Source organism: Vipera ursinii, assembly GCF_947247035.1.
Source record: "Vipera ursinii genome assembly, chromosome: 2".
Classification (NCBI taxonomy): domain Eukaryota; kingdom Metazoa; phylum Chordata; class Lepidosauria; order Squamata; family Viperidae; genus Vipera; species Vipera ursinii.
Genome location: NC_139513.1, coordinates 172,490,216 through 172,510,897, shown reverse-complemented (window position 1 = coordinate 172,510,897; position 20,682 = coordinate 172,490,216). Strand labels below are relative to the sequence as shown.

General features: G+C 41.0%; 1 protein-coding gene across 3 annotated transcripts in view; it reads left to right on the top strand.

The window, feature by feature from the left end:
* Nucleotides 1-20,682, top strand: part of IRAK1 (interleukin 1 receptor associated kinase 1) — a 35,418-nt gene that overhangs the window by 3,190 nt on the left and 11,546 nt on the right. For all 3 annotated transcript variants that reach the window (XR_014491629.1, XR_014491630.1, XM_083355789.1), the window contains exons 2-9: nucleotides 4,388-4,555; nucleotides 6,499-6,660; nucleotides 13,194-13,300; nucleotides 16,526-16,693; nucleotides 17,063-17,127; nucleotides 17,350-17,464; nucleotides 17,566-17,678; nucleotides 18,603-18,807. Coding sequence is in view for 1 of the 3 variants with exons in the window: in XM_083355789.1 (XP_083211915.1) it covers nucleotides 4,388-4,555; nucleotides 6,499-6,660; nucleotides 13,194-13,300; nucleotides 16,526-16,693; nucleotides 17,063-17,127; nucleotides 17,350-17,464; nucleotides 17,566-17,678; nucleotides 18,603-18,807 (1,103 nt within the window). In the remaining 2 variants the exon portion in view is untranslated. The remainder of the gene's footprint in view (nucleotides 1-4,387; nucleotides 4,556-6,498; nucleotides 6,661-13,193; nucleotides 13,301-16,525; nucleotides 16,694-17,062; nucleotides 17,128-17,349; nucleotides 17,465-17,565; nucleotides 17,679-18,602; nucleotides 18,808-20,682) is intronic.

Here is a 20,682-nt window from a genome sequence, read left to right as displayed (position 1 = left end):
GTAAAGCGGAAGGGCAGCGCGTATGGTAAGTATAGGCAGAATATGGGCTTGGCCTCTGCTGCCCCGTCTTGTGGCGTCTTATGGGGCTTCTGCCTTTCCCTCTTTTTAACCACAGGTAAATTCCTGGGCTCGGCTTATATCGCTCCCAGGTATCCCCTACCTGTCCTTAAATCTAGGTTTGTGTCCACTCTGTTGGGCTATGGACGTACTTGGTTGGAGTGGGTGGATCTCTGGTGTAAGGTACCTATCTAAACACCATTAAGTTATCTGCCCCGAGCCACTGGATCCATTTAGGTGGATTCCCCCTCTCAAGTGCTCTGTGTTTGTGTGTTGCTTTTGTGGCCAGTATATATAGATATAGATATAGATATATAGATAGATATAGATATATAGATATAGATAGATAGATAGATAGATATAGATAGATAGATAGATTATTCCTTCAGTTTATTTGTTAAACACATTTCTTTGCCATTGTAATCAAAACGAAAGTCTGTCAGTTGCATAGAAGATGACCACCTTCTTTCTCTTACCAATTCTCATACATCCAATTGGCTTTTCTTGTTTCTTCCTTTCACTAAATATCTATGGGTAAAATGGAATAACAGCAGCATTGAGTTAAGTGTTTTAAATAAGAAAAGCTCTGCCAAAAAAAAATAGGTCTTTTGGCAGGAGCCAAAATCTGGCTGAAGAGAGTTAAACGGAAGTACAGTTCAATTCTTACGTATTTATTTCTTATATCCAATTTTATGTATTTATCCATAGAAGAGAATACCTATACATATCAACGGTATAGTGGGAAAGGATAAAGAAAAATATATTTTGTTTACCAGTAGAAGCAAAATTTTACTCCAAATGTAGTAGAGAGAACAGACAAAAAAAATATTTGTTCTCACAGTAAATAGTAAATTTATGGAGTTTGCTATTCCAAGATATAAAATGGTTTTAAAACAGGTTATATGCCTCTTGGAAAAGATTCTGGGGCCTGATATTTTCTGTTAGATCTAAATGGAACTAGCACATTATGTTACATATACGTTTTGTTTGGGGGCTTTCTAGAGTAAATGACTAGCCATGTTTGAAGTAAGATGCTAAATGGAGTGGCCATGTAGTCTGAACTAGTGGCACACTAATATCCTTAGGACCATGATCTCAGCAAATGAAGAATGGTGTAATATTTTCTGAAGATTGTAACTTCCGTCACTATGAGGCTCTGAGGTACAGCTCAAAATGTGCTCTCCTCCAGCCAGAAGTCATACTGACTTATTTCCTTTGGCAGCCCTGAAACATAAATAATATACTGTATAATATGGGATGGAGATGGGACTTTCCAAAACTTAATTTGAGGATTTAAATTGTGCATTAAAAATCAGAACGAGGGAAGGATTGTCAGAGGGAAAGTTTATTTCTATCAACCTCCAGAAAAAGGGAGATGCAAATGCTTGAAAAGCTCTGGACAGCTGAAATAATCTGGGAGTAAAGAATGCTTTACAGTGCATAACTGAAGAACAAATAGTAAGCCATCAGGCATGTGCTACCAAATTGCCATTCACTCCTAGATAGATTTTATCTCTCTCTTTCCCTTCTATGCATATTCAAATTTTGTATAAAACATCATATGGTTTTGACCGGAAACCCTGCTCAGTTTCGTATGTTAAAAAACCCCAAACCAGTTTTGGTCCCTTTTGATAACCCAGTGGCATTTGGATTCAGATAAAAGTTGAATAAGTCAGTGCTTCCTAATGCAAGCTGTGCAAATTTTCTTCCCTGTTGGTACAAAGATGACTACTTTGGGCAAATGGCAGCTGTACTGCAAGCTTTAAAACTAAAATTTGATTGGCTAATCAGTTGAGTAATCTTAAATGTAAGTAAAATAAAATGACACGAAAAAATGTGGGGGCTAAGAGAGTGCCCACAATAATAGTATAAATTCTAATTCCAGAATGGAGTTTGTCAGGAAATAAGATAATCTTGTTAGGTTTCTGGACACTTATGAAATGTTCAAAGTGCAAAGTTGATGATATCAAAGTGGCTGTCAAAATAAGTGTGGTAACTCACAAAATGCTTTTACCAAAAGTCAAACAAGTGAGGTTCTCAAGTATATCCCTATCTCGCATGATGTTCTTGGTCACAACTTACCTTTGATGTTTTTCTGGATACATGTTCAAATACAGCAACTGCTACTCTCTCTTCACCTGCTGGAATGCCAATGGGATCAGGGAAAAATTGTAAAGATACTTTGCAATATATCAGCTTCCGGCATCAACTTCCCTCCGCCCTGTGCGTTCCCACAGAGAGGGCCTCCTCAGGGTGCCACCGATCAGAGTGTCGATTGGTGGCCCCCAGGGGGAGGTCCTTCTCTGTGGGCGCCCCGGAGCTATGGAATCGGTTACCGGTTGAGCTCCGGATGGCGCCCGATCTTCGCTCATTCCGTCGCAACCTAAAGACATTCTTATTTGAACAAGCCGGCCTGGCCTGATGGGGGATGGGTGGGGTTTTTTATTGCTATTTTAATATTTGTATTTACTGTTTTTACTTGGGCATATATTTAATCCCTTTTAACTTTTGTATTTTTGTATTTTTTATGCTTGCCCTGTTCACCGCCCTGAGTCCTTCGGGAGAAGGGCGGTATATAAATAAAATTATTATTATTATTATTATTATTATTATTATTATTATTATTATTATTATTATTATTATTATTATTATTATTATTATTAAATGCCTGTGGGAGAAAAGAGTCTATCGTGAACCATCTTGTGATGTTACTTGATAAGATGGGAATGGTAACAGTAGAGTATAGAACCATAAGAACATCTGGCTTGGCAGTTCATTTTTATCTAGTATCAATTTTAGTTCCTGTATGTTAGTTAATGTTATGGACCATGTGCTTGCTACCCAACAGCAATGCCAGGCAGATCCTGGACATATTCAAGACAGGAAGAATTTGAATAGTGTTTATTAAATTCCTTGAACAGGTAGGTGTTTATCAACCAAAGACGAATGCAGGTCTGATGTTGAAATGAACCAAGAGCTGAATGCCAGATGTATCAATTCACTTCAGTTTAGTCAGAGGCAAGGAAAGGATTCTTTCAATTTTCTTTCTCATTTCTTGTGTGCCACAGCTGCTGGTTAAAAGTTGCTTGTGGTCTTGCTTTGTAAAATATTCTCTCTCTCTCTCTCTCTCTCTCTCTCTCTCTCTCTCTCTCTCTCTCTCTCTCTCTCTCTCTCTCACACACACACACACACACACACACACACCAGCATACATACATACATACATATATATAAATGTAAAAATATATATATATATATATATATATATATATATATATATATATATATATATATATATATATACACACACATACACATCTATTGCTGCAAAAGAAGAACACAATTTAATCTACAGTACTCCTAAATCGAATTCTTAATATCTCCATTAAAAGAGAAGTGAACGCATAAGCAAGAGTCTACTGAAGCTAACGTGAATCAAAATAGTTAAGGCAAAAGTAAATGGATAAATAATTTGGTGTTGTATGAGAAAGTTCCTATATTTGTTGTTCAGATCCTATAGCACAGAAACATTTTGCCTGTGTCAGCCTTCCCCAATCTGGTAACTTCCCAACCAGTGTGAATTGGGAAGTGTGTTACTGGCCAGATATTTGAGGTTCCTGAAACATTGACACTAGTTTGGATAAAAAAAAAATCAAATTATGCTATAGATATGTAGCAGAGCTAAAGAGAGGATGTAAGATACAGATGGATATTGCTACGTTTTGTTCACAAGACAACTGAATCTATATACTACTAAAATTCTCATCATGACCTTTAACTGGCTGAAATAGAGCATCATAGGGGAACAACCTTTGAACCAAGATACCTTAAACAGGCTAACTCACATTGCAAACCTGACTTCTAGGGAATGAAATTTGGGGAAATTCTGGCTGCTTCAGTGCTACTGGCTGCTGCTGGGAATGATCTTCATTTCCAATATTGTGTGAATGTTGTATTCCAGCTAGTCTCGATCTCTTGCTCCTTCCCCCCACCCAGCAGCAGCTACTTACCTGCCTCCTAGAAATAGAAGGGAAGAAAAGAAGCCTTCCGATGCTCTTTGCAAGATTCCCACAAGGAAACTCAATGGGGAAGCCAGTTGGAAATTGGAAGTTGCTCCTGCTTCCACTACTTTTTTGCCCCTCCCCTGATCATTCTGTTTCCCTGTGTATATCTCAGAAATAATGATCCAACAGGATCCAATATATTTCCAGTAATGTATCAGCATTCAATCTAGCACAATAGTCAAGCCTGTTATTTATCCTAATTATGAGGTTACACCCTTGGTTGTAAATGCATGATTAGTAACTGGCCTTCCTCTCTTACACACTAGCCTCCAGGATTGTACGAAACCAAGTTGAATTGCGATTGTATGAGAAGATGGATGGGCGGACGCACAACCTTATGTGGACCTGGATGAATCGCAACGCCTATGTTGATGATTTAATTCAGATACTTGATGACTTGCAACTATACCGGGCACGTGATATCATTGTTTCAGGTGATTCCTTCCTGCCTCCTTCAGCTTAGATGAAGCTGGTAGCTCTGGAGGGATTAAAATGATCTGCCCAAGTACTTTTTTGAGTTGGATTTCATAGAGCCAGTTTGGCCTAGTGGTTTATTTTATTTTTTATTTTATTTATCAATCAAAATTGTATGCTGCTCATCCCTCCAAGGTGACTGTAGGCAGCTGGTGTTTAAGGCACCAGACTAGAAAGCAGGAGACCATGAGTTCAAGTCCTGCCTTAGCCATGAAAGCCAGCTAGGTGACCTTGAGCCAGTTGCTCTCAGCCCAATTCACCTGACAGCATTGTCGTGGGGAAAATAGGAGGAGGAAGATGTGTTGGATTTGTTCGCGGCCTTTAGTTGTTTGAAAAATAATAAAGGTGAGATACAAATGAATAAAATGTTCTCAAGTCTTCTCTTTTCCCACCTCTCCTCCCCCAAGATTGAATGATCTTAATCCCAGAATCTGCAGTGGCAGTTGTGGATTTTTTAAACTATCATAATTAACCCATGGGGTTGGATATATTTCACTTATTATCTTCAGGGAGCTTAGCCTTTTCTAGTAGCTGTTCAGAATCTCTCTTAAACGTGTGTAAGTAGAAGAACTGAACTGTATGGATTATTTTTTATACTGCATTAAATGATGAATCGCACGTTTCCATTTCATGAATGTATTACATTCCACTTGCAGTTCATGATTTATAACATTTTAAATAAAAAAATGAGTTGTTTTTCCACCAGAAAAATTATACATAAAAACAACTTTTAAACTGCAAAACAAGTAAAGGCTAGCAGTGAAATACTCTGTGAAATGTCAGACTATTTCAATTCAGAATTAAAAATTGTATCAGTAACTTTAAAAAAAAAGTTTTCAAGCAACTGATAAATATCTTGTAAACATCTGCATATTCTTTTAGATATTCCATAGATTGTTTTCCAACAAAAGAAATCTCTGCTTTGTATTTCCACTGACCTATCTAGTTTTTTTTTATTCTTGCCTCAAGCATATTTGAATAAAGAGGCTTGGATAAAATTCATATAGGTGAGTCTGCTGGCTTTTCGGTTGTATTGCCACTTCCAGTTGATGAAGTCATATGTTCATTGTACACGCTGGATGTCCATATAAACTTAGAATCTAGAATGCTTCTTATTACTTTCTTCACAAATAAACAATACCACAGAATGTTTCCAGGAATGACAGTAGACTTAAACCTGTTCTGACACAAGTAGCTTAATATTTTATGAACCCCAAACTGCTTGTTAATTCTATCTTATGCTATTTTTACATAACCTATTGTTTTCCAGAACTCTTGGGCTAAAGTCCTAAGTTGGTCTTAAAATATAAACATTTGCATTCCCACAAACCTCTGGGTGTAGCATTTTTAAGTTATGGTGTCAGTCTGTTGAAATAAGCAGGTCAGTGGAGAAAAGGACGCCATTTAACATTTCTGTACATCACATCTCCAGCTTTCCAGATGATAGAAATACAGTTTCTTAGCTAAAGATGACAAGGGAGCTAAAGCAGCAAATGTTCCTGGCCTCCTGTGCTGCTTTTCTCTATTGGTTCAAGTCACTCTACTGTTCATCCTGACTGTGGCCAATCCTCTAGTATAGAATCTTCTAACTGGCTGTAACAGGGATTCAGCTTTCTGTAGGCAAGTGGATCCTTAGGACTGATAACTTCTCTTCTATTAGTTCTAGTGTGTTTAACCAAATTGTTTGTCGCAAGTGTCATTGTAAAAAGAAGAGCAGCTAGTTTGCATGATTGCTAAACCATGTTTAATTCATTGTTGGTTAAGCAACTAATCATTGGGCTTGGATAATATTCAAAGATATGACACATAGTTTATGAAGCATAATAGTTGGATACAGAACCACACTCGCCAAAGATGTGTATGAACTAATCTTTAATTCTTTTTTTCTCCATTCTTCTTACAGGACATCTGTTGCCATGTTCCCTGAAGCCCAGTCCACTGTCTTCTCAAAAGCCATCTATTTCTCCTAAACCCCCACCTGCCCCAGACCCAGGTGGCAGAGGCAGCTGCAAGATCATTACAACAATGTGGGAGCCCCACCAAAAACCCTCCCCACCTGAACCAGGTACAAGTGGCATATTTGCCATTTGTGTAGGACAAAAATATAACTTGTTTTCCTGTCCAGTGGGGTTGTTCAGGGACAACTTTCTTCAGATAATTTGAAGCGTGAAATGTTTTCCATTTCATGAAACCATCATTTCATAGAACTCAAAAGCATTGGACTGTGGGACAATAGAATGGATTGAGTTTCACGTACTCATAGACTCCTCAGCTGGGCTGCAGGTATTCTAAACACTGTTTATGTAGTGCAGAAATTGGCACTGGTCACAGAATTCAACTTCCTAAGAGTTGCTCTAGGTTGCTTTAAAATTCTGAAGATGTGCCCGCTAAAATTTCAGAGTACATGAGAAGAAAGTGAAACAAGAATCTAGCACTGTGGTGGCGAACCTATGGCATGCGTGCCACAGGTGGCATGCAAAGCCCTCTATGGGCACGCACGCCGTCGTCCCAGTACTAGGCCTTCAGCTGGGTTTTATAAAACCTTTTGCTCTAGGCCTCCGCCACTATGTACAAAAAAAAAAAGGTTCAATCGATCAATTTCAACTTCTCACGGGGAAAAAAAGATCTCGCAAAGTTGGAATTGACTGATTGAAATTTCTAGTCTCACCCAGTCTGCCATTACCACTGCAGCCATGCTCACCCAATGGGCCATGCCCACCCGGCACCAGACGATACATAAGTGGGTTTTGGGTTGCAGTTTGGGCACTCTAAAAGGTTCGCCATCACTGATCTAGCACATAGAAATCTGTTAACATTTGAATAGCTGGATTCTAATTTGCTTTCACAGTTTATGGATGATGACAGATCTAATCTCGAACAATTGGTCAAATGCTTTTTAGAAAGTTAATCTAAACCAGAGGTAGGCAACCTTGGCTCTTTTATGACTCGTGGACTTCAACTCCCAGAATTCCTAGTCAGCAGCTTGCTCAGGAATTCTGGGAGTTGAAGTCCACGAGTCATAAAAGAGCCGAGGTTGCCTACCCCTGATCTAAACCAATACCAATTTTATTACACATTGGTGGAGCAGGAAGTTCCTCTTTGTTATTTTTGAACATGTAAATTTCATGAGATGATTCCAAATTCTTGTTCTAGGCAGAAAGTAATTGTACTTTTAAAATAGTCTCTCCCCTGCCCCCGCCCAGGGATTTTGAGGAGGACCTGTTCCTCCTAAAGAAGTTATTTTAATACTTTCGATCGTTCTTCTTGTCCTTTTCTGTGATTCTTCTTCAGCAGTCTTCTTTTTTTACAGTTATGAAAAGTAACTGAAAGGATTGTGTGTGTGTATATGTTGAGGTTTCATGACTAACGGTTTGATAATGGAAATATAAATCTGAAAGATTTCATAAGGCCAGCAATTCTCATTCCTCTCCCCATCTACAATTCTTGTCACAGAAACAACTATAACCACGCAGTTTTCATCTGGAGGGTGGTCTGAGAAAGGATGATGAGGCCAAGCATGCAGTTTTACTTTCTACTTTAAACTTTAGCACAAGTGAAGATGTAAAATTTCCCTCACTTTTTCAGCTTTACTTCTCCTGGCATTGTAGCTAATTGGTTTGGCACATTTAGCATTTTTATTGGAAAAGCATGATAAAACTATTTTCATAAAGTATCTTATGAAGCAGGAAGGTCAGTAGAATAGCAACAGCTCAACTTTTAGAGCACATACTAACAAAGAAGTCTTGCAACCAGGTTTTATACAGCAGCACTTCTGTACCATCTCAGATGACCATAGCCAACTCCATGTTCCTGCTCTAGGTTCTGCTCTGATTGATGCCCTACATCTCTGAGAGAATAACTATTTCCCGCCCCCCCCCAAAGCCCAAACAGATTTTATATGAGGTTTTATTGTTGTGGTTCAGGTTTACACTGCATAAAATGTTTAATAGCTTCCATTCTTGAATGAATCTGAAATGTAAGTATATTTACTTTTGATTATATTTGCTTAGGTTGAATGTATGTACTGAAATTTTCTGTTTTTTTTATGTTTACTCTTTTGAATTGCCTTGAGTGATTTGTTTTTTTTTTAAAAAAATATAAACTCTTAAAAAGCCTAATAGGCTTTTATACTTTCCAACCCACCAGAATGTTGGAAAGGAATTATGTAAAAGTATTTGGGACTCTTATTGGTCAGCAGAGAGGGACGCGGTGGCTCAGTGGGTTAGGACGCTGAGCTTGTCGATCAGAAGATCGGCAGTTTGGCCGGTCGAATCCCGAGTGCCGCGTAACAGAGTGAGCGCCTGTTACTTGTCCCAGCTTCTGCCAACCTAGTAGTTCGAAAGCACGTAAAAATGCAAGTAGAAAAATAGGGACCACTCCGGTGGGAAGGTAACAGCGTTCCGTGCGCCTTTGGCGTCTAGTCATGCCGGCCACATGACCACGGAGACGTCCTCGGACAAGCGCTGGCTCTTCGGCTTCGAAACGGAGATGAGCACCGGCCCCTAGAGTTGGAAACGACTAGTACGCGTGTGCAGGGGAACCTTTACCTTTTTATTGGTCAGCAGAGTAACACAGAATAGAATGGGGCCAAACTTTGTCTGGTGGTAGAAACTGGTTAAGAACAAGAGATTTTAAAAATGGGCAGATTAGTCGCTGTGGAGAAATAGAAATCTAGAATAAAAAACCCATAAGGCATTCCTATAAGAAAGGCAAATGAGAAACAGCCCAGAGGCTACTAACTGCTCCTTTGTTAATCCCTGCTTTTCCCTCTTCTGATTTTTGTTTATCCTGGGTGGAGTTGCTATTTATTAATGGGTTTAAAAGAATTCCAAAAGCTACGCTCCATATGTTTTTCCTATCTTTATTTTTGCACTTGAAATTGCCTTCCACCTATGTTCTCAACTGTCTACTATGGTAGTCCACAAGCTTTTATAACTCACTTTGTCCATTTAAGCTACTCCTGGTGCAAGAGCAGTATTCCAGGAGGGAACATAAGCTCATCCATACCAGAACTCTTTGCAGACATTTTCATAGTTCGTTCATTTCGTGTCTATTTTTTCCAAATAAGTGGCTGTTAGTAAGTTTCTCTTTTTCAATGGTTTTTGGTTGTTGCTATGGGTGTAGATTATATTTTAAAATGTTGATACATTTTGTTAAGAGTTTACAATCTACATTTTAAAATGGAAATAAGAACAAATCCATGAGCTTCTCACTGGTGAGATAGTAAGGCAAAAGTTATGTAGAAGTTTTGAGCTTTGACACGGGAAAATTTTTATTGCTCCTTGCTTAACCTGACAGGTTATGGATAGGTCCCTTCATAACTCTTCTCAAATATTTAGTTTGAATTTGCTCAATCTGGAGAGCTTTACACTAGCTGTGTAATAATCGTGTACTTTTCAATTTTGTTATTTACATTACCAAATGTGGAGTTGGTGAACAAGGTAATTCTTTGCCTTGTTCCCAAGTTTTGGAATGGACTTCCTGGTAGCTGTATTTATTCATTTGTTTGTTTGTTTTCTTGCTTGTGGGCCACTCCAATAAACCAATTCTCAGCAGTGTAGAACTCCCCAAATCCTTAATTTGGCTTAAAATAGTACATAATAGTCAAAACCAAAACCATGTAGTATAAACTATATGCTCCATCAAACTTTCACATTCAAAAAACACAACTACAATGGTTGCTAACTCAGAGGAACTGTCATAATGACCTTGAGGCTTGATAGAATAGTTTGTTTTTCACCATCTTTCTGAAGACTAGAAGATCCTGAACAGCAGGGTGTGTGTTTGTGTGTGTGTGTGTGTGTGTGTGTACTGTCTGAATGTCAGAGAGGAAAACTATTTCAGAGGAGGTTATAGCAAATAAAAAAGTATGTTCCATGACCCCCTCTAGGTGGTGTCTCAAATTAAGTGGCCAACATAAGTAACCTGCTGTACTCTCTTACAAGGCAGGCTAATGATTAATTTGTCCCATAGATATCCAAGCCTTGAATTATGCAAAGCTTTAAAATTAACCTTGAATTGCACCTGGAAACCAGTGCAGCTCTCAAAATAGAGATATATGGACTCTTCAAGGTGTTCCCATAAGTACTTGAGCCTTGCAACTTTACAGTCTGTCTTTTACAAAGGAGTAAAAACTAGGGTTACACAGTGGTCCAGATCCAAATGAGGAAAAATGATTCAGACCATTCAGGTGCTCTCACATGGTATCTGTTGGTGCCTCCTCAAAGAATTTGCAGAAAAACACACCTCTGATTTAAGGAGATTTAGATAGGTGTGACAGGTGAGCCCCCATACTTTCCAAGTTACTTTTTTTTGGGGCGGGGGGGGGGGGGAAATCTGGAACATTGCATAGTCCTGTTCTGTACCAGCCTTCTACCGGCCCTGCAGAAAAGGCAGGGACAACCCCTTTTACAAAACGGCAAGAGGTTGGAACTAAGCCTGCCAAATTTATTAACATCAAACAGAGCAAAGAGAGCAAACACGAACCATTAACAGGAGCTATTCAAATGGTTGCCTTCAGCAAACCAGCCCTCCCACACATTCCCCTTTTAAACAGTTCAGGGCGTGGCTTCTCTCTGCCTCCTTCCGAGGTGCCCCATTGCCTTCCTCTGTTTACTCCTGCTTGACTGCCTCCTGCGTCAGGCATCCTTGAACAGGGCCAGCTGTGGGTCATCTTCATCCACGCTGTCAGGCTCACACAGCTGGGTCTGCATCGTGACCAGATGGGAGGGGCCTGGCTGAGGGCTCTGCGGAGCCTCAATACTATCCTCAGCAAGCTCTCCAACACCCCCTCCTCTGAATCATCCGACCCAACTGCCGAACCCACAGGCTGACCCTGTCACAACACGTCCCAGGAGCGATCTCCCTTTCTGTCAGGTCTTTAATGTTTGAGATACTTGAATTTTAATGGCTAAAATTAACTGGGCTTTTATTGTTTTATATCATTTGGTATTTGGTATTGGCTGGATTCCTGAACTACCCTAAATAAATTACAAATTGAAATAATAGGTTAATAAATAAAACAGTATCTTCTTGCCTAGAAGACTACCTTATTTTATTACACAGCAATTGTAATTTTCACAATATGTGTGGTGAAAAATTGCTAATGTATATTTTTGAATTATCACTTTTTGTTTGCTATTACTGTGTCTTTCAACTTCCCGCCCATCTCATGCACATTTTAACTAATCCCAGAAGCCCGATTACCTGGTTGTCTTTAAAAGAACATGTAGGAAGACTCTGTCTATGACTCAGTTTTTTTACTCATTGTGGAGAGAGCTTTTGTGAAAGTTAAGGAATTTGTCAAATCATTTCTGGAAAGTTTAGGCTTCCTAGTAATAAAATGGTTTTTCCAATAGTCCACATAAGCGATAACAGTGCTTCTGGGGAAGCTAAATTTCACATAAATTGAAGTATTTCCCACATTCCCTGCTGTTTTTAAAAGTGCATATAGAAGCGATTGCTTGAAATCCTGAGGGGGGAAAAACTATTTTAGTGGGGGGAATGAATACGCTTAATCCCCTCCCTCTTCTTCCTTTTTCCTGGAAGTGAAGAAGTTGAAAAAAAAATGAGACAAGGATGGTAGCAGGTTCCAAAATACCGCATGTACTTTGTGGTTTGGTCCTTCTGGGGCTTGTAAACTGAATACCTCTGGAAGGTCTTTGGTTAGGAAAAGCTGTCCTCTCCCACAAGATGGAGTCAGATGGATTTAATGCAAGGAGAGATGTGCCTGGCCCATAAGTAGGAAGCATAACCCTCCTTGCCAGAAGTAAAAAAAAAAACACCCTGATCCTTCACCAAGTTTATTTGGTTTGGTATTAATAGGGTCAGTGAGGAGAGGGAGGGAGGGAGAGAGAGAGAAAAAGAGAGATCACTCTGATGATATTTAAGACAGTTAATTAATAACAGGAGGAAATTGTTTTGCTGGCTTCCTTATTAGAAGTTCCTAGGTATAGCAAGCTCCTGACCTGTGCTCTGCAGGGCAGAATATTAAAGCCTAAAAGGCAAAAGCAGCCAAAATTTGTCACCAAGAAAACCGGCTAGGGATCTTAAATAAACTTTGCATCCTTGCCTCCCTCCTCTCCCAAATTTTATTTCTGCACGTTGTGGAAAACCAGAGAAAAATAGTCGAAGGAGCCACTGAGGTCCCTGAAAATTTCATATGCACAACCAGTGTAAAGATGCTCATGAAGTTTCATCCGCTTTGAAACTTGGTTTATTTATTTGGCAGCCTTTCTCCTTTCAAATGAAAGTGGGAACTTGATGAGCACTTATTACTACTTCTACTACTTCCTTCTAGAACATCTGTCTTAGGATAGAGAAAACCAATTTCAAAAGGATGCCTAATGCAACATTCATTGCTAGAACTAAATGCTCACAAGTTTCTTGGAATAAACCATTTCCTGTACATAATTCTTAAAGCCACACTAATGTGGTGCCTCCACTTCCTCTTTCATGTATGACTTTTCAGTTTATTTCCATACATATTCTTGTTTCAGCGCAACAGTCACTGCTCAAAGAGGTGGGTGGGCTATGAATACTAGGGCTATTTTGAATCTTGTCTGCAATTGAATTCCCATTTATTTCTTGGGCAAACAGATCACTCCACTCCTCTGCTCCCTTCGAGAGACTCCACGCCGAGTAGCCGTTTCAGCAGTGCAGCCTCCAACAGCTTGCCATCGCCTCCGACACATAGTGACGCACAGGTATAGACTGCATTCTGCTTGCTTGATACACTATTTGGTGGGATGTGGTCAGAAGAGCTAACGGTCAGTAGAAGAGAAACTACGGTGCGGGGAAAAGTCGGTGGAACTTTAATGCTTGTTGGTTTATGTCAATAACAGATGTTTAGGATTTCCTGGGAGCTATAATGATTTGTTCTGTGTTTACTTTATAACAAACTTATTTTTTTGTCTAATTGTGCATAGTAGACATAATCTGTACCTTTCAGAGATATTCAAGACATATGTGACTACCTTTTCTTCTTCAATCATATATTTTCTGGTATCTTTTAAGTAACGGTTCTTCCTTTCTCATTGTTTTTTTGAGGTTGCTTACAGCTGTGCTTTAAATCCCTAAACCACCACCACCCCCTTCTCGTGTCCTTTTGCATTCTGCACTGATGCTAGTACTTAATTTCTCTTTATTGCCGCAGTTTTGCCATTACGGAAGTTACTTCTCTGGTTTTAACTGCATGAAGATCCAGGTCCATTATTTTATCAAAGTTCTTCTCCTGTTATTAACATCAATATTTTCCCCTTTCTTCTAGTTGCCTAATATGCTGTTTTCTTCCTGTGTAGGTAGTCCACAGTAAACAGTGGTAATTGAGACTGGAATTTGCATTGTTAAGTGATGCGGTCATAAAGCACAACATCACATGCCTGCATCACTTAGCGACAGCAGTCCCGGCCCTTCCCATTGCCATTGTTAAGCAAGAGTCACAGGTTGTAAAACATTCCCAGGCGGCTCACATACCGGCAGGCAAATAAGGGTTGCTCTTGAGTAAAGGAAGATGCACAAGGGTGAGGGTGCATCATTGACCCTGTGGTACAAACGCAGCAGAGCCAGGGGTGGGTTCTGTCGGGTGGGGAAAAGCACGAGCAACTTAGCATAGTGACTTATAACCTTCCCTCCTGGCTTCTCCATTGACTTTGCTTGTGAGAAACCATCAGGGAAGATCACAAATAGCTATCATATGATCGTGGAATGCTGCAACCATTGTAATTGCGTGGTGGTTGCCAAGCATCCAGATCATGTGACCATAGGGATGCTGGGGATGGCCAGAATTTCCAGGACCGGTTGTAAGTATATTTGTTCAGTGCTAGCGTAACTTTGAATGGTTGCATAACGGATAGTTGTTAAACAAGGACTACCTATACCAGGGGTGTCAAACTGCCGGTCCGTGGGCAAGTTTCATCATACTGAAGCCACGCCCACCCCATTCCCAGCAATGCAAAAACAGTCACGATACGTCGTGACACGTGACGTGGCAAGTTTGACCCCTGTGACCTATACCTTACTCTCTTAATACCATTCATTTCTAATTTTCTAATTCTTCTAACATGTACAGTACATGCATTGATTCGAGCAACAAATCAGCGAACACCTAGAGGCAAACAAAGTCATTACCAAAAGCCAACATGGGTTTGTCAAAAACAGATCATCTTATTGCATTCTTTGACCAGGTGATAAAATTAGTGGGCCAGAGGAATGCTGTGGATATAATTTACTTGGACTTCAGTAAATTATATACTTCTATACTTGATAAGATAGGAAAATGTGGGTTAGACAGCATCACCACCAGATGGATTCATAGCTGGCTGACCGACCGTACTCAGCGTGTGATCCTCAATGGAACTGCATCTACATGGAGGGAAGTGTGTAGTGGGGTGCCCCAGGGCCCTGTTCTGGGCCCAGTGCTCTTCAACATCTTCATCAATGATTTGGATGAGGGGATAGATGGGGAACTCATCAAATTTGCAGATGACACCAAGCTGACAGGAATAGCAAACACTCCAGAAGATAGGCTTAAGATACAAAAGGATCTTGACAGACTTGAACATTGGACGCTATCTAAAAAAATGAAATTCAGTGGTGAAAAAAGTAAGGTTCTACATTTAGGTAAGAAAAACCAAATGCACAGGTATAGTATAGGTGGTACCTTGCTCAATAGTAGTAACTGAGAGGGATCTCAGAGTCCTAGTGGACAATCACTTAAATATGAGCCAGCAGTGTGCTGCAGCTGCCAAAAAAGCCAACACAGTGCTGGGCTGCATTGACAGAGGGATAGAATCAAGATCACGTGAAGTATTAATACCACTTTACAATGCTTTGGTAAGGCCACACTTGGAATACTGCATCCAGTTTTGGTCACCACGATGTAAAAAAGATGTTGAGACTCTGGAAAGAGTACAGAGAAGAGCAACAAAGATGATTAGGGGACTAGAGGCTAAAACATATAAGGAACGGCTGCTGGAATTGGGTATGTCTAATTTAATGAAGAGAAGGACTAGGGGTGACATGATAGCAGTCTTCCAATATCTCAGGGGCTGCCACAAAGAAGAGGGAGGCAAGCTATTCTCCAAAGCGCCCAAAGGCAGAACAAGAAACAATGGATGGAAACTAACCAAAGAGAGAAGCAACCTAGAACTAAGGAGAAATTTCCTGGCAGCTAGAACAATTAACCAGTGGAACAACCTGCCTCCAGAAGCTGTGAATGCTCCAACACTGGAAGTTTTTAAGAAGAGACTGGATAGCCGTTTGCCTGAGCAGGGGGTTGGAAGGTCCCTTCCAACTTTATTATTATTGTTGTTGTTGTTGTTGTTGTTATTTTCTTAACTTTGAGCAGGTGTCTAAGAGTCTGACACTCAAATCAAGATTCCTGGTTTAGAAATTAGGAATTTCTGTCATAAATACTTTTTGGTGTTTGGCATGCTTATTCCTTTTCCCTAGCTTAATGTATATGAATATAACACAAATCTACTTATTAAGATTTTGGAAAGAGTCGTTAAATTTTTATAAAGAATTTTCACCTTTTAGTGTTTTGTCTTTCTTTTTTCTATTTATTTTCTGTCTTTTCCTTATTCACTTTAAGCTTCAGTTTACCTTTTTAAGTATCTTCTTCATTTAATCTCTTTCACTTTGTTCATCTGGAAACAGGATTAGAGTTTCTCTGAGGCCACTCTCTGCTACACTAACTTACTTCCAACTAATCTGAAGCAAAAATGACTTTTTGGTCATTGAAAGGTTGCTGCTTCCATTTCTCCCTTTGAGGAGGAGAAGCAATCAGCAGCCAAAGAAGCAGCTCCTGTATAAAATGCTTATGCTTCAGAATTACTGTAATAAAATGTACCTATATTTAGGAACGGTATTTTGGAGAGAAGGGATGCCTTTTCATCCTGTTTATGGTATGTCTGCCCACCTTGTCCCAGGGCCTTGAATCTCTGCCCTCCACGTGTCCTTTTGAGTGGCAGTTACAAGAGTTGCGGCAAGCTACAGACGACTTCTCCGAACATCTCAAGATTGGTGAAGGAGGTTTTGGCTGCGTCTACCAGGCCCGATTGCGCAACACTGTCTATGCTGTGAAACGGCTCAAGGAGGTATTCCTATTGGGTATTATACTCACACTTTTTATTTTATGTTTATTTCCACTGAATTCCTCTCTCTCATGGAATGATGAACCGTAAAATTTGTTAGACTTGGCTCCTGCACCTCTAATATACCATCTCCTATGAATAAGATTGGGCATGAACGCTTTGCAGCCCAGGATTGTGATAGCCATGGAGATTGGCCTTCAGTGTGATATGGCTTTGTTTTTCATATATATGTGGTGCTTAGTTGCTAAGCAAGGATCCCGCTCCTTTGTACCACCCAGAATTCTTTTTCATTTAGTCCAGCTAATGGTGACTTATACATCTTCCTTCCTTTCCCCCCCCCCCACCCCAAATCTCCCTTAAACTAACTGACAGGAAGCAGAGCTGGACTGGACTGTAATAAAGAATAGTTTTGTCACAGAAGTGGAAAAACTTTCTCGGTAAGAGCCAAAGTTTATGTTGGATGTACTGTGAGATCCCAGAAATGGAATAATGGGTTGAGGGTTGTTCTGGTGTCCTTCAGATGTCTTGGATTTCATCTCCCCAAATCCAGCACCTTAGGAGGGTGCCAAATTGGAGAAGGCAGTGCTAGAGAATCATGGGAACAAGGGTGGGTTGAGTTGGAACTACTGCCTTTTAATACTGTCTCACTTATAACTTAGGTTCCGCCATCCTAATATCGTAGAGTTTGCTGGTTACTGTGCTGAGCAGGGATGCTTTTGCCTTGTCTATGTCTTTCTGCCCAAGGGATCCTTGGAAGATCATTTACATGGCCAGGTACTTAGCTGAATTTGTCCTCTCTATTTAAAAGTAGTCTGTTCTGGCAAACAGGTCCTTCAGGATCACTCCTGTCCTTGAATGTATTTTGAACTTTTTAGGTTGGCGCTTGTCTCTCTTGGACCCAACGTTTACATGTGGCTCTGGGCACTGCTAGAGCTATTCAGTTTCTACATAGTGACTCACCTAGCCTTATCCATGGAGATGTCAAGAGGTAAGAGAATGGAGGGGAAATCATCTCCTAGAGTGAGATGTGAACATAACTAATGCATTGTGTTTTGTTTAAATGTGAAAATATCTGCTTTTCGGGTGAGGAGAGAGATGTTTAATGCTTCTTTATCTACTGTGCTTCAATATGGGGGCGAGGGGGGAATGATTGTTCAAGAGAATGAAAATAGACAATGAACATTGTGCAATCACAATAGTAGTTGAACTGAGAAGCCTATGGTCTTTCACATTACTAAACTCCAATCCCTAGCATTCTACACTATTAGCCAGGCTGACTGGAGCTGCAGAGAATTGTGATTAACAAAATCTGAAATGCCTTGGTCATTGATTAAATGCCAACTTTTATGTGATGTCTGTGCTTACGTTATTATTTTATATGTTTTTTTTTCTGCATGTATTGGAGAAGTGTCTAGTTCAAGGAGCTATCTAATTCAATGAACAAATTGAAGCAAAGCTGAAATTAGTGGTTTCCAAGGCAAAATAACTTTTCTGACTTACAAGGATTTTCTGTTCATCATCCTTTATGCTGTGTGCATATCTTGATATCTTGATTCCTCTCGTTTTCATAATGACCTAAGATTACCCCACTGGGTAATTTCCTCTAGTCCAGGGTTGTTTTTTTCTCATCATGGTCAGCCAAATGCTTCTGGGATGCTCACAGATAGGATGCTTATTCCTTTCCCCTGTAACTGGTATTTGGGGATAACACTGAGTCTTCAAGTCTCCAAACAAGAAGATGAAAATTTGGAGGAGAGGTATTCCCTGGTCATGCTTATTATATATGGGCGTTTGAGAAGGAACTGTAGGGTCCCCCATTGCTCTCTGAGCTTGGTGGCTTTCTTGCAGATATTTCGTTACCAAATTAGGTAACATCAACCATGACAAAACTCTTTTTTCCTGTCATATACAGCTCTAACATCCTTCTGGATGCAGCACTCAATCCACGGCTGGCTGATTTTGGATTGGCACGATTCAGCCGCCGGCCAAAGCAGGGAGGAATAAGCAGTTCGCTGGGCCAGACCCAGACTGTGAGGGGTACATTGGCCTATCTACCTCCTGAATATGTACGGACTGGGACGCTTTCTACTGCTATTGATATATTCAGCTTCGGTGTGGTGAGTAATGTGGGAGCAGGAATGTTACAGGGAGCTCTTGTGCCACAATCGTGACCAGTTTCTATTGCTAAGCAAGCCGGTTTTTAAGTGAGTTATACCCAATTTTACAACCTTTTTGCTACAGTTGTTAGCAAATCACTGCAGTTTGAATGAATCATGCAGTTATTAAATGAATCCGGCTTGCCCATTGACTTTTGTTGGAAGCTGGTGGGAAAGTCACAAAAGGCAATCATGTGACCCTGGGACAGTGCAACGGTTGTAAATACATGCTAGTTGCCAGTGGCCTGAATTTAGATCACATGACTATGTGAATATGACAGTCTTAAGTGCAAGGACTAAGTCACTTTTCAGCTCCATTGTAACTTCGAACAGTTGCTAAATGAATGGTTATAAGTTGAGAACTACTTGTATTTCAAATTGTATGATGAGGACAGGATATGTCGTAGAAGTGGAGGGAAATTCTAAGTTGATCTGTTCAACAGCCTGTATTCATTTCTATAAAATCATCAGGTGTATTCTGCTTCTGCTTAGAATGTGTAATCTGCCATCTTCCCAATTGAGGATCAGGATCAGCTCACTTAGCAAGAGCTTATTTTCCACAAGCAAGTGAGCCAGGCAGGAGCCCTGATCAGCATTTCTGAGCGTGATTTCTGAGCGCGACTCAGCTGATCCCGGGCTCACTTAGCAAGCAGCCTCTTTTTTTGCAGGCAAGTGAGCCGGGCAGGAGCCCAGGATCAGCTGAGTCGTGCTTAGAAATCCCGCTCAGAAATGCTGATCCTGGGCTGCTGCCCAGCTCATTATGCAAGCAGCCTCTTTTCCGCAAGCGAGCCAGGCAGGAGCCCAGGCGACACTGGCGCTTGCGGCTTTTCCGCAGCACAGACCCAAGGGCTGCTTCATTCCCACTCATCCTCTCACAGGACCCGGGCTGCCTGCACTGGTGAGAAATGCAGCGCTTTTTTTCTGCAGCACTGGAGCGCAGGCATCGCTTGGGAAAGACTCTGCGAGACGCGCCTTTGCAGCGCGTTTCCCCTTGTGTTATATATCAGAGGTTTGCAAGGCAAGCTGCTCCCGGGGCGTAAAAGTAGAATCCAAATGGTGAGAGTGACGCAGCTCTCCGACTCTCTGCTTCAGGCTAAAACAGTCTCAAAGTTGGGCCTAGAGATTACTTGGCCTGAAGGATGTGTGACTTGGTGGCGATGCGGGTTTGTTTCCTTTGGAGGAGGGAGAAAAGCGTCACTCTTCCTTCGGGCGGGTGCAAATGTAGCTTAAGAACGGCAGCAATGCGGCCAGAAATGGGTATCTCTTGACAGTGCTGGGGAGAGCTATGGGAAGAACGATGTACACGGAGAGGATTGGGGAACTGGCTCAAACGCTGGGCTCCCGTAGGGGAAAAATGACTGGGAGAAGTAGCGAGTTCGTAATGTACGTGCCTGAAAACAGGAGATAAACCGGTGACATCCCCACCCTGCCTGTGTGCGTGCGCAGGCAGGGACGTGATGTCAGTGGTTTTACTTTGCCCGGCCGCTCTGTGTGGGTGAGAATGCTCCGCTACCTGCCAAAACCAGGCTGGGATCTGGGCGGCGTAGCACAGGAAAATGGGAGGGAGGGAGGGAGGGAGGGAAGGAAGGAAGGAAGGAAGGGCCAAAGAGGGAGAGAAGGAAAGGAAAGAAAGAAGAAAGGGACAATGGGAGAGAGGGAAGGCACCCATCCCAGTCTCACTCCCCTCCACCAGAGACCCACGGATCCCCCCCACAGGCACCCCACAATCTGAGTGATGACCTGGCCATTGATCACATGACCCTGGAACACTGAATGTTATAAGTATGAATCAGTTGCCAAGCATCCGGATGTAAATCACATGACCCTGGGGAAGCT